This window comes from Thunnus thynnus, chromosome 4 (genome assembly GCF_963924715.1).
Source record: "Thunnus thynnus chromosome 4, fThuThy2.1, whole genome shotgun sequence".
Classification (NCBI taxonomy): Eukaryota; Metazoa; Chordata; class Actinopteri; order Scombriformes; family Scombridae; genus Thunnus; species Thunnus thynnus.
In genome coordinates this window covers 31,432,577-31,456,414 of record NC_089520.1, presented here as the reverse complement: position 1 = coordinate 31,456,414, position 23,838 = coordinate 31,432,577, and the positions used below count along the sequence as shown (strand labels likewise).

Here is a 23,838-nt window from a genome sequence, read left to right as displayed (position 1 = left end):
TTTGGAAGAATGCTGGTTACAAAAAATATTTTTCTACAGCTGCTGATAGAAATCTAGGGAGAAGCACTCTGTCCTTCATCTTGAAATATGGAAATGTGTCCACTGCACTTTCTTAGTAACTCATTTCACTAAGTCGCCTAATTACCAAGTTCCAATTTTGTGTGCATGAAAAATAAAATGCCAAAATATGGAATTTATTATTGATTATGCCAACTACGTTTATGCAAGGGAAGAAGTGTTTTATTTAATTCAGCAGGAGTGCCAAAAAGAAGGTAACATGGAATGCTACAGGGAAACACTATAAATAAGTACAGAGTTATTTAAAAAAAAAAAACAAAAAAAAAAACTGGAGCGCTAGTTCACTTGCCGTACCCGCCCACTTTTCAGGCCCTGTATAAAATTCCTATAACATCCATATAGCTTTATATAGCTTTCCTTACCTAGGGTTATGGTTACCCAGCTACATAGGATTACACTCTACAGTCAATTTATATATTTTGACTTGTGTGTAATTTCTAATGTCACTATAATATTTTTAAATATTTCTTTGTAATCAGTATTGTATTTACCTTGTGACCATTTATCTGTTTTTATGAAAAATATACTATTTATTATTGCAGCTACTCAACAGTGAGTTCATGATATTTCTCTCCATAATATCAATAATATCAGAGGCTCTTCAGGTTACGGAGGAGAATAGGTGCAATATTCATAACATACACACATCAGGACAATAGCCCGGCGATGTGTGTCGGTGCAAACAAGAGAACACATCACACTGCAGAGGTATTAGCTGCCGTTACCACCAGTTTAATGCCGTGAAACTAGAGGTCACCATGTTGTTGTTTTTTTCTTGAATTTGTCACTCATCTCTATGTTGCAAACTATCAAATAACTTGACTAATAATTTTGAGCGGTAGTATCTTTCTTGCAGCACAGTGACACATACCCGGCTTAAGATACACACATCCACTGCACACACACTCATGCACACCACCATATGATAGGTAATCCTGGGTTATACAGCAGATGTGCACTCTCCCTACTAGCACGAAACACATTCTTGTACTTCCATACTCCCTTGAAATTTCTCTCCCTCTGTCACCATCCCCACCCATTTGCCCATGCTCTTTCTTCTGTCCGAACACGTCTTAATGCATGGACGCGCACATGCTGCATATGCAGCGGGCAGGACAGCTGTCTGCCATGCATAATGTGTCCTCTGAGAGCCCCCTCTGGCAGGTGGAAACCCACCAGAGTCTTTGACATACAGAGAGGGTCCCACCACTATGGGAAGGTCTGCTAACATATGGTACTGAATAGCGATGCGCAAAGGTTTTCCTTGAATGTGCCACCCACATGCAGAATTTGATTAAAATGCAATGAGGTCCTCATGAGGTGGCTTAGGTGGCCTGGCAGTCATTATTGTCTTGTTATTGGCTGTCAGGCTGTTGATGCCTTACTGAGATACATCTCCTTGCCAAAGGAATGTCATGAAATATGAGTGCAGCTGAATGAACATATGACACATTTTCTCCAAGTCTAAGCATGCAGTGGAGCACCACAAGCACTGAATATGTATCACCATCTTTTTTTCATGTTTTTATTTTCCCAGATATAGTAAGGTATTCAGGGTTTGGGGCCGGGTTGCTGTGCTTTATTATACCTGCTAAAAAGCAACAAGATGCAACATGAAACTGTCAAATATTCTCTATTCAGAAGCAAGGAAATTGGCTTGTGAATTGGACTTTGTAATGGCCGTCACCCATGAACTGCCCCTGGCAGGAAAGTCTTCTCCTCGGGTCAAATAGCCCTCAGAATCAAGAATACTACATTTCATGCATAGAATATTGAATTCTATTATCATCATCAGCATCACTTCTCATTCTCCTTTTTCATTCCCAGATTTTCTACATTTCCTCACATCCTGGCTGCATTCTCTTATATCATGTCGTTGTAGTTGGCGTTTTCCTCATTTGTCATTCTTGTTTCAGTGAATTTATGTGAAAACATACAACACTGCATATCTTCTGACAGGCCAAAAAGATCTGCAATAAAATAATAACACAACTGAGATTGATGACAGTACTGCTTCCTGACTTCTTGCCCCCAGTAGAGGATGGAGAAAACCTTTTCACTGAGGAGCGACAGTCTGTATAGTACAGTTATAATCACACAGGCTGTAAAATCTGTTCACTGTTAAAGAGCCACGCTGTATCACTGGTTTTGTAAGCTTAACCATTTACAATATATCATGTACATCATAGCTAACCATTTAGCAAACAATCCATCTACATTTTGAAGATGTAATTGAATTTACTCTCTTGGCTTTCATTTATTTCTATGCAATATAAAAATCAGCATCAATTAGCAGGAACTAGCACTCTCTGCCCACGTTACATTATTCTTGCTTGGAAATGTAGTTTAAGTGCAGGTTGATTTGAAAAGTCTGCACACTGCTCATTAGATATAATATAACTGACAAAATTTAATACAGACTTGACATTCACCGTAATGGATTACACAATTCACGAAAAGTTTCAGGAGGCTGAAAATTGATTTTCATATCTCACAGTAATGAAGTGAAACCAGTGGCTGAACAGAGGGAAAAATATATCAAAAAATATAAAATTGCATAGCATGCGTATATGCTGTATGGTCAGAAGAAATGTAATTTATAAACAATTTGTAGTTAAAGGAAAAGGATGGTGTACATTTCTTAAGAAATTCCATGAAATGACCAACCATGTGTTAGTCCTTCTCTCAATAATTTGACTTCCCTAACATCTCTGTGGCACTCTGCCCTAAGGGTCACAAATTCTTTCAGGTCACATCGTTTTATTTCTGAAAAAGGCTTAGTGATTTCCTAAAACTGCTGGGCACTGTAGTTGTTAGCAAATGTTACTTAAACAGGAATATATAGAGGATTTGTTGGGGTCTATTTTCAGCAGCAGGACAGTGTTCATGGGAATGAAGGAACATGTCATCCAGGGCAAGGCCGTTGCTGCTTGATGTGTTTTTAATAGTCTTTCGATAACAATGGAGCTCTGTGGCATACATAAGCTATATTAGGCTTTCACTTCACAGAGCATACTTGTTAGTAGGAATGCACTATTCGTTATGGAATTTGTTGATGAATATTGCGAGTCTGAAACTTTGAAGAGCTAAAACTTGCAAACACTCTAGTATGGTCCTTTCATAACTGCAACTCAACAACAGAAATCCAAGCATTTCAAAAGGCTGTGTTCACAAAGCAGTAGAAACGCTGCCTGCTCCTGACATTTATGAAAGTACCCACTAAAAATAAAATGTTAAATAACAGAAGCATCAAATGCACTCACAGCAAATGTGATGAAACAGATTGGCAATTGGCCGATTTATGCCATTTATACCAGTAAACACGGCATTGATTACTTTCAAAGGATGAGCAATCACCAAATTTAATTCAGTTTGGGAAGATGTTGCAGGTCCCGGATGGCAGGGCAAGCAACCAGACATAAATGATCTGTTAGGCAGGAGAAATGATGAGAGAGAAGTATTTGTTGTTGTCAGACGGGACGCTCTCGGCAGAATTTATTAAGAACATATTCCATATCCAAGTCTTATATCTCCATTTTCACAGATCAGCTCAAAGCATTAAGAACAGACCACTATTCTACCACTAACAGAAAGATACTCTGTTCAACCCATGTATCTTCATACCAAATAAATTCACATGTATACTTTAAAACATGTATGCAATGAAAACTGACTTTTAACTTCAGTCATACTTCTTTCAGGGATGTCCACCTATTGTACATAGCATTTTATCATCATCAGTAATCTACACTACTTTAATATACCTTGTGTTACAGTGCTGTGCGGTATACCAATTCATCCAGTATACTGGTTTTTAATTTCCCATATGATTACATTTTTCATGTACTGCCATACCTGTGCATAGCTGAAATAATTGCTGTAACTCTTCAATAGGCGGCAAAATATATAACTGCTGCGAAGAGTGCTACAGTTGGGACAAGCTATGTAGAGTGTATTGAGAGGGGACCCTTACCAACTGCATAACCCTCTTACTAACCCTGACAGAGTGATGCAGGACCCCGACACCAAGTGGAGGAGTCTTGAATAACCTTGAAGGGACGTAGTCCTCTAGAGTCTATTTAGAAATAACAGACTGTAGAATGGCGTAATTGACCAATCAGAATCGAGTATTCAACAATGCTGTGTAACAACAATTAATAACCCACAACTAACTCTCTTCAACAGGGCAAAACACCATGGTTCACAACAATTTGTGACACATAAACAATTTGTAACACTAATAATTGTACACTTACAAGATGACACTGCTGAATGGCATGCTGAGTACAGCTCACTAGCTAGCCAGGTAGCTCCATTACTGAGATTCCTGAGATTCACATCGAGATTTGGGCAAATGAGGCCTCACGTATAACGACGTACTCCCTGTGTGGATCCAACCGGAGCACCGAGCCCCGGTTTGTTATTCAAGCAGCAGGTTTGTCGGGCAGCTGAGTGAAGTGAAGCCTGTGGAGGAAGTACCGGGACGTCAGGGTGAGCAGTCCACTGAGGAGCTGCTGTGTTCGGTTGCACAGATAGGAAACTGGCAGGATGTACCACTCTGTTTGTTTCTTCTTCTTCTTTTTGGTTTATAACGGCAGTTGGCAACCAGCGTATTAGGTGCATTATCGCCACCTTCTGCTTCAGCATGTGGGCCAGAGATTAAATCCCATCCATTCATCCTGTCTGTCTAATAAACTCAAAGAAAATGCTAATGCTCGACCCACTTGGCAGGTTCATTAAGGTTTTAATACTGAGCCCCTGAACTCCAGTCTTCTAAGTTCTTCCTTCATAAATTGTCTTTTTTTTGATCATACTTAGTACAATCTATGACTGCACATGTAAAAGTCTCCTCAGCCAGGTGGAAAAAACATGTGTGCATATATTGGTATTGGCATCGGCAATCAACAAAAATGAAATGGAAAATATTGGCATATCAGATATTGGCAAAAAATCCAATATTGTGCATCCCTGATTGCAATAACATAACACATTACAGTAGCATATTAAACTCATTATAATAATTAATAATTGAGTTTCTTACAGTGCCAAAAGCAGGGACTGAGGTGGGAATTCACTACATAAACACTGCATACCGTCTGTTGTCATATTAGCGTTAGCTTCATGCTAGCCTTCTATCGACATTAGTGTGGGCTACACTACAGTCTATTCAAATGTTTACAACATTTATAAGCAGATAAAAGTTATGTTTTCCTACTGAGACTTTTACCTAACGTCATTACAGTAAGTTTTTCTAACATTCAGTGGGCTGTTGCATTAAACTAACCTGTTAAACGGGAGAAATGATGAGAGAGAAGCATCTGTTGTTGTTGTCAGACAAGACACTCTCAGCAGAATGATGAGAAGCTAGCAGTCCCTGAGCAAAGGCATTTCCTGAGTTGCAAACACTCTGCTACTGCCTTATACTGGCCTGGACAGGATAATACACTGATCCATTTAAAATGGATAAACAGAATTCTTATACGAAAAATTAAGTTAACTTTACACCAAAATACACAAACCAAAAATCGACTACATTTCGTGTGGGTCACAAAGACATTTTAATTCAGGTTATTTCATGCCACTCGTTTCCTTTCCAGTGCAATTACATTTAAATTAATTCAAAATATAGAATGAAACTTCAATTTACTGACTAAACTTCTGACAGAACTTCATAGTCAGTGGATAACCAATTCTACATTTTCAAAATAATCGCTTTGGTTTCAGTGTGGATGAAACAAATCTACGCTGCCAGGTTAGTGGCAGTACTCCCCGCTACTAGCAGAGGCAAGTGCCATTTTAGATGTATCAAAAGCAGCATATCAGGTCAACAAAGAAAACCAGTGCTGGCAATACACTCAGCTCTTTGCCTGATGATTGATTACTTTTCATTGTTGCCAGTTTGAATACTCTGATGCTCTGACCAGCAGCTTGGCTGAATGTGCATTTGTGTGTTTAGTGCCAACAGCCTGGCCTGTTGAATCTTGATTTGGTGTCTGTTGATTTCTATTATATTCTTTCTGGTGGGTGAATGGATTGATGTAACTGGAGCTGATACTTTATACAGTATTACGTACAGCATGTAACAGTAGGGAAAGGCTTTAAGGGGATTTAAGGTGAATTTTCAAGGTTGTTTTTCATGCCAGTTTCACATTAAATGACTTAAAACATAGCGGCAAACATGCATCTTAAAGATGTTTCAAAGCAACATTTTAAACATTAAATGTCAAGCCACACAAGACACATATAAACACCCTATTTACTGCATCTACTTGTAACAACCAAGTGAGTAGTTAGTTTATTCAGTTGAATGACATGTTGATAGCAGCTTCTATTGCAGCTGAGAGCTATAACTCATTAAAATGGAGTTCTAATGGACAGCTTGTATTGGCTCTGTATATTACTGGGGAGACAAGTGTCTTGAGGAGGCTTTTCATGTGCCTGAAGATGCCTGACATGTTGGAATTATTTCCCTGTTGGTCTTAAAAACCAAACCTTAATTGGATTACTTCAGCACAAATTGACAGATATGAAAAGAGTCAGCGAAGCAAATGTTCACATTCTGCAGCATAGAGAACAATGAAATACAGGCGTATCAGCTGAACTATTTGCAAATCTAAAAATCCAGATTGCCACTGAGCTTGCCAAGCTTTTACCACGTAAACCCCCAAAAGGATACAAGCTCCAAACAATTACAATCAATTCCAGTCTAGCAGCATTTTTACCACAGCAGAGCAGCGCATGAATCAGTGATATCTGTTAGGTGAATGTCAGTTGGGGGAATGTAATCCAAGCAGCTGTTGCATTTAACGGTTTCAGTAAGAGAAGGGAAGAAGCTAGGAAAGGACACATCTGCTGCAATTAGACAGAAAATATGAAGAACTTTGCCAGAAAACTAAGTTTTAACTCATAAATTTAGCTTCACAGCAGCCACATGGCACATACAGTTCATATACCACATGTTGCTTGAATATCTGTGGTGTGTATAAAAGCTGAATAAAAAGTAGTAAGCCCTTTTTACACAGATCTACCTTCGGATGTCCAAAAGGAATAGTTTGACATTTTGGGAAATACACTTATTCTCTCTCTTGAGTTGAGAGTTAAATGAGAACATTAATACCACTTTCATGTTTGCTCACTTAACGTGAAGCCAGGGGATGGTAGCTTAGCATTAAGTCTGGAAGAAGCTAATCTGGCTAGCTGGATATCACTGGCTCGGCAGAGAAAAAATTAAAATCACAACTTGCTGTTTCTACAATTTGTTTTTGTACAAATTAAACAATAGAGACACAGCATGGTAATTAGTGACTTTTAAATGTGTTGGCAGGTGTATTTTTCTAATGTAAGCTGTTTCCACTCTAAGCTATTCAGGCTATAGCTTCACTTAATGAACATATGTTAGAGTGGTATCAATCTTTTCATCTAAATCTCAGCAAGAAAGTGGATTTGTACTTTTTTGTACCTTGTTATACCTTATATAATGGGCATGGTTTGCCTTTGCTTGAGGACAAACATTGATAAACAAGGCTACAATAGCTTAATTTAGCTGGTGTTGAAATGAGGATAAAAAACAAAGCTCTAATCAAAGCAGATTCATCTGCTGGCTCTGACAGCGAGGCTGTTGCACTTCCCATGGCCTAACCAAGAGTAATCACACCTATAACCACCAGATTCTAAGAATCACTGGGAAGTCTTGCGCTCCCCTATAGCGGCAGATGTAAGGTGCTGATTACCAAGTCAAAAAGTGCCACTGAAACAGCTGGATCTTAAACAGCACCAGTCCAAACGAAAAAAATACGAGCTTCAAACTGCAAACAACCATCTGAACACATTTCAAACATTACAACCTCATTTACTTTGTTTTTTTCTTGCCAACTGGGTTGAACAGTCAATAAAACTGAGAATGTATTGTTTTACCTCCAGAATGCGGTGGAGGGCCGCACAGCAGAACCACTCCTTGACCTTCACGGACTGATACAGAGCTTCTTCTGTGTGTCTTAAAGTTTTCCAAGTCTGAAAAAAAAGAGCAAAAAAGCAGTCAGTAAAATATCCCCACAAGTCATCTGATACATCTGATCCTTGAACGCATGGAAGCACTGTCATGAACAAATGATTGTTTTTCTTACTCCATTGTTTTCCTTGCCTTCTTTCTCCTATTCAAGGTCACAGCCTATGCAGTCTATAGCAGAGTGCAGCAGGCAGGGAAACACTCACTACAGGTTGCCAGTTTATTACAGAGCTCACACAGATAAACACACCAAACACTCACACAGTACCAAAGAGTTCCTGGCCTTGGACTGTGGGAGGAAACTGAGGCTTAGCCCTGACAAACACAGTACTTGTAAACTCTAAGAGCCAAAGTGCAACTTCGCAATGTGTGTGAGACCGCGGTACAAACCACTGAACCACTGCAACGACATAAACAAATTATACACAAATACAGCATTACCACGATCCCCTCTGCTGCTTCACTACTGTAACATTTTAAAGACCAAAAAATATCTAAGGAATTGCTAAACCTTCTGCAGCAACAAATTGTATATTTTAGGGTGGTAAATAGCCTTTGGCTTCCCCTCAGGCCAAATCACCCCCTCTGTGCGTTTGTGTATATTGTGGATATCCAAGACTCATTGTGATGGAGCCACAAGTATCGGAAAGAAATGAATTAAAGGGCCTCAGTGGGGACTTTTATCGACAGCAGTAACTGGTTAAAAAGTTTTAAGTTTGAAGTTTTATGGAGAGAAGTGTAGAAAGAATGCATGAATGTTGGAAAGTGATTTTTCAAGCTTGTCTTATTTTTGTAAAATCTGTACCAGTAAAGCAAAAGATAGTAACGATACAGTCAAAAACTGCAGAACAAGCCAATGGGAGGAACTTGACATGACATTGTTTTGTCAGTGTCATAACTTGTATTAAAACACATTTATTTTTTAAAAATTATTAGTTAAATGCAATATTCAAGGCAAATCATGCCGTAAAATACTTTATATTATGTCGGTATCGGTTCATTTATCTGTACACGTGTCTTCCAGATCTTTAGAGACTCTAAATTTTTCTTTCCTCTGAAAATGAAGTTGATACATTGGGTTTTTAGAATGTTTGTTTTTTTTGGCTGAGTAACCAAAAGAGCAGCCAGTCTGTCTGTATCACTGTTGCATTACCTTTTAGTCTTGACTTTATACCGTACGTGGGGCTAGTTATATTCAATTTTTATTGATCAACAGAAACTGTAAGGGAATGTAATGCTGTTTATTAAAAGATTGAGAAAATACTGTTTACAAATGATAAAATCTGGGTGGAAATCTTATTTTAAAAATCAAATATCCAGTGTAGTTATAACTGTCTGAGCTCCTCACAGGGAATGAGCATTTGCATATTCTGTTGTTAAGAGAATTTTCCAAGCACCAGGAGGACCTTATTTGCTGTAAATTGCAGTGGACCGTGTCTTCTTAGTGTGTTCTTCAGGAAACCTAATAAACTATGAATGTATGATGACATAAAATCTGTGTGAAACTGATTTAAACATTTGATATTGCGGTTATGTGGCATTGTGGCATGCATCTTAACCAGTAGACTAGGGCACTTAAAAAAAAAGAAAATATATATTAAAAATATATTTAAATTTTTATATATATGACAGAGCACACACAGTATTAACCTGCCAAACAACTGCAGTCTTGAAGAGACCCACTTGAGAGAGATAGAAAATGAAAAGAATCAGGGCTATTACTGTACCCCGCACTAGTAATTGTATTTTGCAAATAATGAATGCAATTTCTGCATGGGCTAAATTTATTAAAGAAAAAAAAAAAGTTGAAATCAATAGTGACACACACCCACTAATACGAGGCAAACAGCAATCTGCAGCCCCGCTGCTAAGCAGAGACGGTTTAACTGTGGCGGGTCACACATGAGGGATTTTAATAGCTCTGGTGGTAATCACGTTACCTTTCATTCATCACGCCTACCACCACCGAACATTACAAAGCTATTCCTGCTATGGTTTTGATACAAAAAGCACTATTAAACTGAACTAATTTTCATTTGACAAGTGATGGAAACAATAGCAGTTCATAACCACTTATCCAGCAATTCCCTTCCTGCGCTAATAGTGTATATCCTGACAGAGCTCAGTACAGTAAATGTAATTCACACATCACATGGAGGCTTCATGTCTGCACTGATAACTCATATGAGAGGGGGATAAATGTGTTCCTATTTGGAACTACTTGAAACTGAAAACAGCTGTAATATAATGTCGTAGAGGTATTTGAAAGACATAGCAGGAAAACATGAATCTGTTCAATCAATCAGTTACTGCAGTTTGTAGCTTTAGAAATATGAATTGAATTCTGACCAGGTCCAAAATTCACTTCTGATTTAAATATTAAAAATATTCCAAAAATAATCATTCCTTAAGGGTGAGATTTTCTTGTTGTGCTTGGTTCAAACCATAGTTCTTATATTTGTTTTTTAATATTCATTATTTAAATCACACTTTGAGGATGTCTGCTTTAAGTGCATCCATACATGTGTTTCTACCTAAAGAGCAGACTCATAAATGAACATATGACAGGTGATAAAGGGTCTCAACTTTATCCATACATATTCTCCAAATTGGATTAATTAACCTTAATTAACCTTGCTCTTTAATGTGCAGCATATTCTCAAGTCACTGTGAGCAGCAATGCGGACACGACTGCTCTCTTTGCAGACCTGCTCGCTGCAAAACTGCAACCAATCCACTTTCAAATGAGATTACTGATTAGTTCAGCCCCAAGTGATCTAAATGTAAAATTATTGGGCTCACTGATTTATGAAGAGGACTATAAGGTCAGTTAATATATGTCATATTGGCTGCAGGACAAGTCAATTAAGAAGCAGCCTTTAATTTTTTCTTTAAACATAAATCTCTTCTTAACCCACAAGCATAGTTTAACTAATAGCTATTTAAGACTCTTAAGCCCTATTAAGAAAGCAATTCCTAATGTTTTTCTAAAGATTAATACAAGATTTGGCACTTGAGGGTCAATTGGCTGGATCTACCTCAGGGACGTAAAAGCTGGATGCAAAAACTCTTGCTTTAGCTTTAGCTATTTGGAGATACATACTTAGTTAAAGATATAGATAGATAGATAAATAGATAGACATGTTTCCAGCCATTGATAAATAGGTGGAGTACCTAACATGTTCAAAATACCTTCCAATGTTCTTGGCATCACTACATTAATTGTGAAGTTACCGGGTAGCAAAGAAACTGCAGAAAGACCTTTGTTTTCCTCTCTCTACCTCTAGGGTGTTTGCACCTCAGGTACTGAACAGGAGCTGAGAAAAGCATCTTAGACAGCCCAAATGTGTTTCCAGTCTACATCCGCAGAGGACACTATGGATTACTTAACATTTAAAAGCAAGTTGTCAAAACACACATGTATGAGTCCACCGCTGAAAAAGTGTAACAAAGTGAGGCAGAGGTTCATGTTGCACCTGCTGAGGCTGGGTGGCCCCGGGAGCCGATCGTAACTGGTGATGTTTGTGTTCCAGTTGCCCACCAGCTGAACAGAGACTGAGTCACTGTGCTGCAGTGGGTTTCATCAAGGACTGTTTGTGTTTGTGTGCAGAGGGAGCACAGGTGTGGGACAATGAAGGACTCGAAACTTTTTTAAGAAAAAAAAACTGACAGAGAGAAGGAGAATGCAAGAGAGACTGTCTACTGAGGGAGTAGTTTGATGTAGTGGGATAGGCTGAATGCAGTTTTTATGAGCAGGTCAGAATGGCATCAACTAGATAAATAACGTCCAATTTCTATTTGTAAGCCATTGTAAATTTGGTGGGGAAATTTGCAAAATAAAATCCATCTGCCATGATGCTGGTTTTTACACAAAATACACATATGGTTCTCCTGTCAGTGAACCTGAGAACAAGATAGGCATATTTTCTTTACTTCACTTTTGACTGACATGTTTGCTTGATGAGCACATCCTGTCTCTTTTTTTAACCTGATAAAAATCTGTGCATTTCATCTTGCTGTCTAAAAACTGTATCTTTGACAGCACTGTTAGAGTCAAAGCACTTGTGTTTGTTTATTGTTCTCACATAAAGCAGACTCATTCAACTTTAGCTCCACTTTTTTTTTTTTTTTTTTTTTTTTAATTAAAATGGATTTAGTATTTTTCCACCACAATTATATTTCTCTAAGTGTGGAGAGTGCTTTGAAGCAGCCTTTAGACAAAGCCTTTAGGGAAATACAGTTCACTGGAAATATCACTGCACAATTAAATTTATAAAGAATGTGAAAAATGTTACTTTTTTTTTTTCCTCATTTAGTCCAATATTTCTTCAGAGGCTGGCAGTAATGGAGGAAACTTGTACTCCTAACATCATCATTTTAGAAATCCTGGCTACAGACCTGGTGGAAAGATAAATCTGAGATGTTGTGAAATTATTAACAAGATAGGAAAAAAAAAAGAAAAAGCTTATTTCTGCTGCGCACATTTTTTCACATATATCACAAATCTTTCCTCCCCCCCTCCCTCCTTATATTAGACTGGATAGTTTTACCTCTTCTGGCCAATAAAAATGATTCAAATGACAACACGGTAGGAGGGAAAAATCACTCTAGAGCACTCTAGCACTTTGTAACATTTGCTATGAAATGAGCTAGATAAATAAAGTCATTATCACTGTGTTATAACTGCTCACAGTGGGATCACTGCATGGACACTTCTTTGTTTTTAGGGGTCATATATGAATACAGTTGCAAGCATGTAGTTCTAATCTACATAATGAGATGCCTGTAGTCATATGAATATGAGTAGTCATATGAAAGCAAACACTCAGATGTTTCTTTAGTAGTCAAAGATGAACCACTACACTCTGACAGTGTGTTGCTAACCTCTTATTTATCATTCAAAGACTCCAATCTGTTTAACAGGTAAGCACATGCTGCCATAATGCCTTCCTACCTCCATTATACTAAGTAATTCAACTCGCAGGAGGTCTGTTTCTTATGTCCAGCATCTCAAATGTGAATTATTTACACACAGTCAAAGTGGGTGAAAGAAGTGCAGGATTAAACTGCTGATAACATGTAAATCCACTCATTTGATTTATGTACTTGTTTGTCCCTGCTCCTTACTGGAAAAACAACACACCCGTCTCTGCACCAGAATAATTGAGTATCTGAGTGCAGTCCATAGATGGGATGACAAATTCGCTGTCTGCAGCCATTTTTACTCTGCAAATCACTGTCCCTCCAAATTATATTTCCTGGGCTGTGAAAAAGTCGTCCAACACTACCGGGGCGGTGACCAGATTGTAAAAGTGCATAAAAAGATAAGACTTAAGATACAGAGCGAAGATGTCTGAAGAGAATTTAAGATGCTTCTTCACAGGTTTATGATGTGCATAGAATTCAATCCTGCTTAAATTAGGCGATTTATTTTTACTGTCATATTTTGCTTTTCAGTAGCTTTTTAAAGGAACACTGGCTGTCTGGTTATCTCTTAACTGTCACTCAAAGGTGATTAATGTTGTAGCAAGGCTAATTGACTTCCCTGTTGTCAGTAGGCTTTATCTCTGGCTGGTGTTGCTCATCAGAGATCACTGATGAAAGCTTGTAACTAAAATATCTGCTCGGCTTTTTCTTTGCCTCTGCACCCTTTGTTGGCTGTACGTTAGTCCCTTTTCCACTTTAGGAGGTGTGAAAGGCACAAGTAAGAAGACAGTATTTTCTTAATCAAACATAGCTTGAACTGATGGACAAAATACTGGCTTGTGGGGAACAATCTGGTCACTACAAAATGGCAACAGAAGCTTTCTTTTTGAGCATCCCCACCACTTACTTTCATCTGAAGGCACGATAGAAGGTTAGATAAAAGCACCCAAGCCTCCCCAAAATATGAGCCTATAGAACAAAGTGGACAAGAGCAAGAGACATCTAAGGTACTGAATTTATTCCAAAAAAAGTATTTTTGGCATCATTTTTGGCTGAGATCAAAGCTGTTGTGATTTGTGAAGTGGTGATGTCTACTTCACTAAAGCCACTGATTGTCCCTGTCCACATCCATAGATGTGGCCTCGGCTGTGCTGAAAGCATGCTGCAATAGTGGTAAAATTCAACACTCCCCTCCTCTCCATCCACTCTCAACAGCCAAAAAGAGCAAAAGAAGCATTGTTGTGAAAGGGGCTGGAGGAGAGCAGTGAAAAGCATAATTTACAATACCAATGCCTTCAGATGCAGGGGAGGGACATTGTGGGGGGCTTGACCAAAGGCATGCTCTTCTGAGGACACAGCTGTGCACATGTTCACTTTTAGTTCAAAAGGAAGCATAAAAGCACACAGTTTTGCCTGCAAGGGAGATCTCAAATAACATATCCATTAAATTTGGCACATAAAAGAACCAGAGTGTAGGCCCTTTCAAATTCATATTAAAAAATTGTGAAATTGTACTAATGTTTTCTACACCGAGCCTACACAAAAGCGTCAGTGTAATTTTCAAAAGGGAAGCTGCTAACAATGATTAATAGCCTCAGAGCAAGTAAACGTGATGTCCCATCTAGATCCATTAGCATCAATTATTGTAAACCTGGGCTGGCATTACAAACAATGATCCAGATTAGGCTGATGATCACATCCCAGACATATGAGCTTTTCAAATGCCAACACAACTTATCTTACTACAACAAGCGTGTCCAACCGTGACCATGAGATACATTACAACCTGCAGCTCCTTAAGGATGCTCTTTGTCCTCAAGTGAATGGTAGCTACAATGTGTATGTTTGTGTTTGTGTGTGTGTGTGTGCATGCACAGTTTCTACGGTGTGATAGAGGATGTAATCCAATGCGTAGAATAATTCCTGCTGATTTTTCATATCTTGGAAGGCAACTGCTTAAATTCAGGTTACAGAAGATACAATCTAAGTTATGCACTAAACAACAATGCAGTAAATAATTCAATTCAGTTCAATTTAAAATACCAGCTATTAATACTGAATTTAAGAGAGAATGCAATGCAAGCTGCATGATCATGAAATCACAACAAACAATTTAACCATACACATAAAAATTATGTAATAAATATGTTCATATACAAATAAAATGAAATCCAAGGTTAAAAATAAAGTTAAAAGACAATGGCTAGATGCTAATCCAACACTGTCAGATACTGCAAAGTCAAAAAGTTCAACCTACTGCATACCTAACCTATGTCAGCCTATACATAGAGTAAACTGACCATCCCTTTCACCATGGCTGTTTTAGTTGTATGGCTTCTGAAAAGAAACCTAACTTCTTTATATTTTACATACAGGGTATCTAAAAAGCATTCTAGATGGTTTTACCTCTAAAAGTCATCTTCACAAATGCCTTTTTGAGGATTTGCTAAGTAATAAGCTGTGCAAAGCATCCCTGTACTTTGCCAATAATTTTAGGATTGAGATTAAAGAGCTACTCCAGAGATTTTATGTGTAACTTTCATAAAGTTGGGGGTCTCACGACATGCAGATTGAAAAATGAGTCAAAGTCAATGCAGCAGATCATGACCTTTAGTCACTAGTATGGCTCAAGCTTCAAAAACGCACACCTACTGCTATCTGTAGTCGGCCCTCCCAGCCTGGCACAGTAAATTCCTCCAGTATGCAATGCTTTTGCCCACATAAACCTGAAGACATCACCAAGATTGACAATTATTCAACTGTTTTTACAAGCTGAGTAGTACTTTTCATGACTAGTCAATTTGATTTTGATGTGCAAATGGTGGAGTCTCCCTTTAACAAGAATTTGTGGTCAGTTCTTGTCCTTTAGAGTTATAAACTAGCAAATGCATGGAAAATGGAGATACTTTCAGTAAAATGGGTATAAAACATCGTCAGTATTCTAAAATCTACCCAGAAGGAATCTACTCAGTTTATAGGTGTTGCTGAACCTTTTTCACCAAAAGATCTTTATTCTTCACAAAATGTGTCTGTCAAACACACTTCCCAAGTATTTGTAGGTTTGGATGGTTATACATCTTAGAAAGCAGTCAACAGTCAATCCTAAGTATGTTATGCCACCATATTGCAGGTCCTCAAGAGTGATATCTTGATAGTGTACTGCAGATAAAAAGTAACTGCTAGAGTACACCCATTAGCTATTTACACCTCATTAACTAAGTCAATATACTCCACATTATCACAACAGCTGAGGGGAGTCTAGAGGATTTATTTGCATTTAAATGAGGTATTCATATTTCCCCTTAAGGCTTTAAAGCCTACTCTGGTGACATAAAGAATTTTCACCCCTATATGCTTAGCAAAATATGAACATGTCTAACACTGAAGACACTCTATAAGTAACTGAATATAAACTCCCACGCGAAGCAGAACATTTTTTGAGGTGAGCTCCATTTCCAAGATTTTTTTTTTTTTTGCTGAGAACTGGACCTCCTTGACATCTCTGGTCATGCACTGGTATCGTGAAAACTTCCAACACTGAATAAGCTTGTCACTACATTCAAAGCACAGCGCTCTCACTGCCACCCATGTAAGAGGCCCACACTATAATTTCATTATCGAATATACAGCCTGTTCATCAGTATGAATTATGGGTGTACATCTTTTACATAATCACTGATATAGAATCAATAGACATACTAATCAAGGGCAGCGAGTATTGAGTGGGAGCGCCCACTGCCCATCAGTTATCCTTGCCTCAGGAGGTAGACAGCCACAACCCTCGTGCGGACGGAGTAGCATCATCCATCAAAAGTTTGTGACACGGAGAGCAATGCTGAAGCATTTGGAGTCCCGCCAATTTCAAAGAATAACCTTGAAGACGTCGTGGGGCATGTAGACTAACAAATGTTAACTGAGGAATATCATTCTGCGGGAGAACTGGGTTTCGTTGTACGGTGTGTTTACTCTTGTCTACAGAATATATAATATGTACAAGTTCAGAAAGCAGTGCACACAGCCGGTGTGGTTTGGTTGGTTGGTTTCAGCACTGGTTGGTATTACTATACAAAATAAAATTTTGTATTTATATTTAAATGGAAAGGTAGGCTTTCAAACTAGCTCTATATGCTGATCTAAACTGAAACTACACCTTTATCGTGATAATACATTGTGACTTCAACACCACCAATAATGCATTTTAGAAAGATAACTCAAAAGGAACAAGATTAAGACACCACTGATGCCTATTTAATTAAAGAAAAGGCAGAAATCCCTCGCATCCAGAGCTAAATGACTAAATTAGAAGGCAGAGCATGTTCAGTGAACAACACTGCTCTCCTGACAACAGAACACCTGATCCCAATGACACATTATCAGGATTTCATTATCAATTTTAAGACTGATTCGAAACTAAATATCACTTGCCTCTCACAGTGAGTCAGAACAATTAATTATATTTTTTCGGGAGAAACTAGAAGTCTATTCCAGTTTGAGATCACTAACCCTTTATACTCTACAAGATCCACATATTCACTTGAGAAGTGTTAGTCTGCAGTTTTGGTAAATGTTGAAATACTTTTTAACTTCTTGCACTTGGTTGTTTGTGCCTGAAAAGATCTCAAATATTTTTCAAAACTCTGTCTTCGCATGCACAGATAATAAATTATTAAGTTTCCTCATGACAACGAAGCCTGACATTTTCCAATGAATGCATGAGTCTATTCATTAATGATTTAAGTAAGTTTGCTAAACCCTTTAAAAAAGTTGAAAGGGATGCATTCCTTGATGTCTAGAAATAGCATGTTTAGGCTTACTAAATAAATGCTCTGCTGAATTAAATAATAAAAAGAGAAAAAAGAGGCTCGTAAATATCTGTAACTTAGTACTTTGTGAGTAATGTCATTAGTTGATCATTTCCTGCTTTATTCTGGTCATCTCTTGACAATGCAGAGGGATAATTTAGATGATTTTGGCTTTTTATTATCAAATCTCTATATCTCTTTTGTAGTTATCATTTGCAGTTAACATTTTATTTAATCTTGTCCATTGTGACAGATATGCCATGCACTGACAAAAGAAGAATATAAGTCTTATTTGAGGGAGCGTGAGTGAACAAAATGCTTTTTTGGAGTGCTGACTGGCATCAACATCTGATCTTTAACCTTCAATGTAAAGTGGTACTTTAAAAATGTAGGTGTCACTTTTCACTCTTCTTTAGATTGCTCTATTCACATTAAGAAACTTGTGTAATCATGTTTTTTTCAGTTACAAATATCTCAGATCAGACATATTTTATCTTTTGAAAATGAGAAATGAATCCATGCTTTTGTTTCCTCACAATTACACTATTGTAATTCATTATACTCTTGCTTCAGCCAAGGCCAAGGTAACTCGTGTGTAGATTGTTCACAATGCAGGACATCTTTTAACAAAGAGAAAGTGCAGCAGGGAACGCATTACTCCAGTGTTGGCTTCTCTCCATTGGCTGCCAGTAGAGTTAGAATTCAATATAAAATTTTGATTATTACTTATCAGACTGTACATGGTGAAGCCCTTAAGTACATTTCTGAATTGTTGTGTCCTTTATAGTAATTTAAAGTCTTTCAGATCAGCTAACTTGTGTATACTGGATGTTCCCCAGAACTTGACTTAAGATGAAGAGAATTTGCTGTCATTGCATGATGTTTTGTTGTTTTTGTTGATATTATTTCTGTATTGTAACTATTTTATTTTCTCTTCTGTAAATATGAATCTTGTTGTCACTTTCATGTTTGCTTATTAATTTTAATGTGAAGCACTTTGTAACTTTTGCTTTGAAAAGTGCTAAATAAATAAATCTTTACTTATTCCCTTATCTGGCACTGGTTTTCGATTTAGATGTTTGGTGATTGGCAGCTGATGAACACACAAGGGTTACGGATAACCCAAACCCCACCACGCTTCTGCTGTCTATTTTGCTGTTTATGCACCAGTGTGCACTGAACAGTCCTTTCACTAACGAAGACTGTGAGGTGTGGCTGAAAGTTAGTCAGTGGACTTTAAGATTTTGTTTTGTCAAAATATGTATGTCATGTTTATAATATGGTGGACTGAAATGAACACTCAAAAGCTTCACAAAATACATAAGCGCTACAATAAAATGAAAGTTCTGTGCAGAATTTAAGCTACATTCATCTGATGGGATGAATGGGAGCAGAATTTTACAAGCTCAACAATAAGCTGAATATCATTCACATGTTTACCATATTTTAGCTTTATATAAAGTTGATATGACTTATGTGTTAGCAAACAGTTGCTTATTTACACATCCAGCAGACATGTAGTGACATTAGCTTTCATTTAGAGTCAGGTTTCTGTCCAGCTGATGAATGTACGTCCAATATTCACTCTTATTCTAGCTCTGTTTTGGTCTCCACCGACTACAGAAAAAATATATGGGTCTTGAGCAGCTAAATGCTTTGTTATGTTCATCAGCAAGCTAATTTTGTCTCCTTGTTCGGTGGAAGTGTTCAGTGACCTTTTTTTGCTTAAAACAGCCCCCTGCTGCTTGTGGAAACGAGGCTGAAAAAAGTGTAGTGTTACGCCTAATAAATAAATAAATAAATAGATAAGCTTATCCATAGATTGTAGAGAAAATGGATATATATATGTTTATTGTTTTATTGAAAATATATCTTAAAAATGTCACAATATGACGATATGAAGTTACTCCATGTGGGGTCCTGACCCCTAAAAATTAATCTGCAACATGAAGTGCTCCTGGTCTTATGCCAGGATACTGCCTGCCAGTCATGTAGTTAGAATGTAGTAGTCATGTAGTCAGGTTCATGGGGTCCAGTCACTGTCAGCTGGTACAGTCACTTCTTATAGGAGCAATGCTTTCTCCTGCATCACTGCATTGTGACACAAAAATCCTTTTAGAAGAAGTTTTTGCTCTATAACTTGTGCTGAGTTGACCCACTATTCATAACACATTGTATACATTAAAAATGGATGGCAGCCTAAATTTAAGGTATCTGTAAAATACCTAAAAGTTTATTTTTTAACAGGATTCCTTATATTGCCCATTAAATATTGGCAAATAAAATTTGTTTAGTTCACATCTGTCTTATAGTGTGTCTCCAACACTGACTATTTCTGTCACAAACATTTGGCCCTGAATTTTGATTAAGTCACCACAGAAAAAATAGCCCCATAGTTACATTTACACTATCTAGCGGCTGTAGTAATGCACTCCTGAACCACCCATAGGAGCCTAATATGCTGCTTTCCAAAAATGTTACAAATAACTTAAAAAACAATGATATTATGGTGTAATAACACTATGGTTGGGGGCTGGTTGGGTCTAGGCATAAAAAACACTTAGTTATGGTTAGGGAAAGATCATGGTTTGGGTTAAAATGATCACTTGAAATGTGGTTTATACTTCCTTAAAGTTACGCAACCTTCATCATCATGTCAACAGTAAACACCACAAAGATATGTATTTTAAAAAAATGTCCCGACTCCACCAACGACCCAACCAACCAGCCTCCTCCTAATGAGGCAAAAGTCATCTTATCAAATCACCTTATACCGATGTCATCTGAACTGCGTCACTTCGCCAGGTCATAATTACTACAGCCACTAGATGGCATGAACGTAATTATAGGTCATTTTTGCCAGCCAGAATTTTAGACCTATACTGTCGTTTGTCTTGTGAGGATGGGCTGTATTTCAAAATTAGTTGGTTACTTTCATATGTCTATATGCTTTTTTTTTTCTTTGTCTTGTGGTAGGCTTTGGGGTTGCATGTTGATGAAAACACAGTTGCACTTCAAAACTACAAACTCATTGCATTTTTTTTTAGCAAACATTATTCAAACAGGAGTAAATTTGCTGAGGAATATTTTCAGTCACGGATTTGGCACATGAGTGAGTATTTCTGGCAGCAGGATGCTATGTGTCAAATTGAGTCAAAATAAACTACAGTGTTTATGTTCTTGGTAGTGAAAAAACATGTCACACAGTGCGATGGTGTGACTCATTTATGTGTGTTAACAGTTTTTGGACAACAATGAAACTCCTTGGCACAGAGGAAGATGTATCAGGCTTTGGAGATGCACAGGCAATACTTGATAGTAGAATCAATTCATTTGCTTTGGTCTTTTCATGGGATTTGTTGACAATAAGTATGTCTATATCCAGTGTATTTAATATTAAAAACACAATATTTTGGGGATCAAGTGTATGCAAAAATTCCCCCAAATAAAGCAGTACTACCACATATTTGAACACTCCAACCCTCCCTCCATGTGTCAATCAAATATAAGTTCCTTTAAGTTCCTCACTTTCTCTCAGTTTACGCTCTCAGATGCGTCCTCCCTGCATCATATCTCACCTGATTCAACTGGAAATACACCAGATTTAACATGCTTATATGATGGTGTAAAAGCAGATCAACGATTTGAAAATCTTGTGACTTTTAACCTTTCATTTGGGTGTAGTACATGTGCTTTTTTTTATAGATTCAAATGATTACTTCCATTTTGGCTCTGACAGCTGTAATTACCACTGGGCTTATTAAAGGTGTGAGTAAGTCTCAAAGTCTGTCTTATGTCAAAATCACAGTCAGATTACGTGTAAAACTAATTACCGCAAAAAGGTCACGATCTTTACTGGAGATGAATAGGATAGGTGCTGAAACGCCATTTGCACCTGAAGTGCGCAGGTGTGTATTTGGCTAGTACTCTGCATTAGAGGAGCAGAATATCTCTAAAGAAGAGGAAAAAAAGTATTTTAGTAAATTTCTATAAATAATGACATGACACTTTCCAGTAATACCAGCTGCCCTTTAAATTATTCGCTTGAACCTTCACCATTCAATCACGCTGTGGAGTTAATTAAGCTATACCACGAGTAATAAAGAAGATAGATGACACTCGGTCATACATGTGCGCCCTGACTCTGTGACAACAACTGAAGGCTGGTAAGGTCAGAGCCAAACAATTGATGGAACTGTCATCCTATCATGGTGGAAATCCACCAGCAGAATCAGATTGTGGATTGACTTTCCACTGGTGCAGGGGAGCAAACAAATGGCCTGAGACATATTGGTGGCCTTGTCCCCAAACGCTAAACCTCAGAATCTAATCTGAGCAGGCGATCACTCACTAGCTGTTAATGTCATCATTTATGCTTGTCCGATAACTGGCACATACAGCAGGCACTTATTGACTTCCTCTTGCTTTAGGAATATGAAGTCCAGAGGCTGTCAGTTAGACTCATCAAGACCCACCAAACAATCTATCATCATGATGTACAGATATCGGTTGAAAAAAAAGTCATTAATAAAACAATCTGCAAAAGTGACAGTGCTGACTTTGCATCTTGGAGTTTTGGTTAGGTGCTCTTTTGTTCTTTGCAGTGATGAAACATACATTTAAAATTTAAACATTTTTTAGTTTACTTACTACAGGTCAGTTAGAATGTTATCTAGCTCTAGCTATCTAGCAGGCTCAAATAGCAAGCAATCCATAGATGCTAAATACCAACAAACCTTTTTTTATGCATTAGCTAGTGAAAATAAATTAGAAGATTATTTTGAGATACTTGTACTTTATCAAGTATCTCAAATTTATTTATTGTAATTCATCATTTATCATTATATATTAATATTTTACACAAACATACGATCAGCTCATATGATGCATTATAGATTAAACTACCCAACAGTACACAGTATAAAGTAGTTCAAATTACCTCCATCTTGCATTAGCTACAAGTGTAGGCTAATATAAAAATGTAAAGAGGTTTTTCTTTATGATGAAACTTTTATTTTTGATACAGAAGTACATTTTGTTGTGAATACTTAAGTACTTAAAAGCTGCAGTATTTGTGTTGTGTTTCTGGTTACTTCAGGACATTCATCAACCAGAAAACACAGCACTGACATTTACAGTTTATATGCTGAATGTGTTAGCAGACAGTTACTTATTTGCATAACCAGCAGACAGAGAGCAACACTATCATTCATTTAAAGTCATGTTTCTGTCTGTTTTGGTCTCCACCAAGTCCTGAGGGGAATATCTGGCCCTGTAGCTGCTAAAATGTTTCACAGTATTCACTAGCAACTAGCTAGTATCTGTCTGCTACTTGGTGCTGGGCAGGTAGTGTACAGTGGGTTTATGAGATTACTATATTTCTGAAAACAGCTGCCTGCTGCTGCTGCTTAGTGCATCTTTAAGTATTTTTTGATGCAGGACCTTGATTTGAAATTGAGTATTTATATATTGAAATAATGCTATAAATAGAAACCGAATTCTTCTTCTACCACTTTTTCTGTGATATAAGGGACCATCACTAATAGCAGTTGAATTATTTACCATAAAAAGGCTCTAGTTTGAGTTTCACTTCACTTCGACTTTTTGTAGGTTTATGTTTGATCTGCAGCAATGACTTGGAATAAACTCCACTCAGCACACACAGGGAGAGTAATAGCTCCCCAGAGATGTTTCCATGTTGATCATGTTTTCAAGCAGAACCTATGATACTATCCTGAAGTGCCACTGGTGTCTTTTTTTCCCCTGCTGCATCTCTTTTCCAGTGGAAACTCAGAAACCACTAAAATTTGCCCAGAGAGAGACTAACAGAACAGACTCACATGCAAAGGTTAGACTGGCCTCTCGGCTGACGATGGTCCCAAAAGAGTTGGAGGCGAGGCACTGATACGTTCCAGCATCGTGGTCTTTGTTCAGATGGCTGATTCTGAGGTTGCCTCCAGAAAGGCTGTAGTGAGATCCAGATTTGGGACTGATTTCTGTGCCATTCAGTTTCCACCTACAAAAAAA

At 37.7% G+C, this 23,838-nt stretch overlaps 1 protein-coding gene across 2 annotated transcripts in view; it reads right to left on the bottom strand.

Moving 5' to 3' along the window:
* Positions 1-23,838, bottom strand: part of cntn4 (contactin 4) — a 157,926-nt gene that overhangs the window by 75,200 nt on the left and 58,888 nt on the right. For both annotated transcript variants that reach the window (XM_067588319.1, XM_067588318.1), the window contains exons 4-5: positions 23,652-23,827; positions 7,993-8,088 (exon numbers count right to left, since the gene is read on the bottom strand). In XM_067588319.1, coding sequence (XP_067444420.1) covers positions 7,993-8,088; positions 23,652-23,827 — 272 coding nt within the window. The remainder of the gene's footprint in view (positions 1-7,992; positions 8,089-23,651; positions 23,828-23,838) is intronic.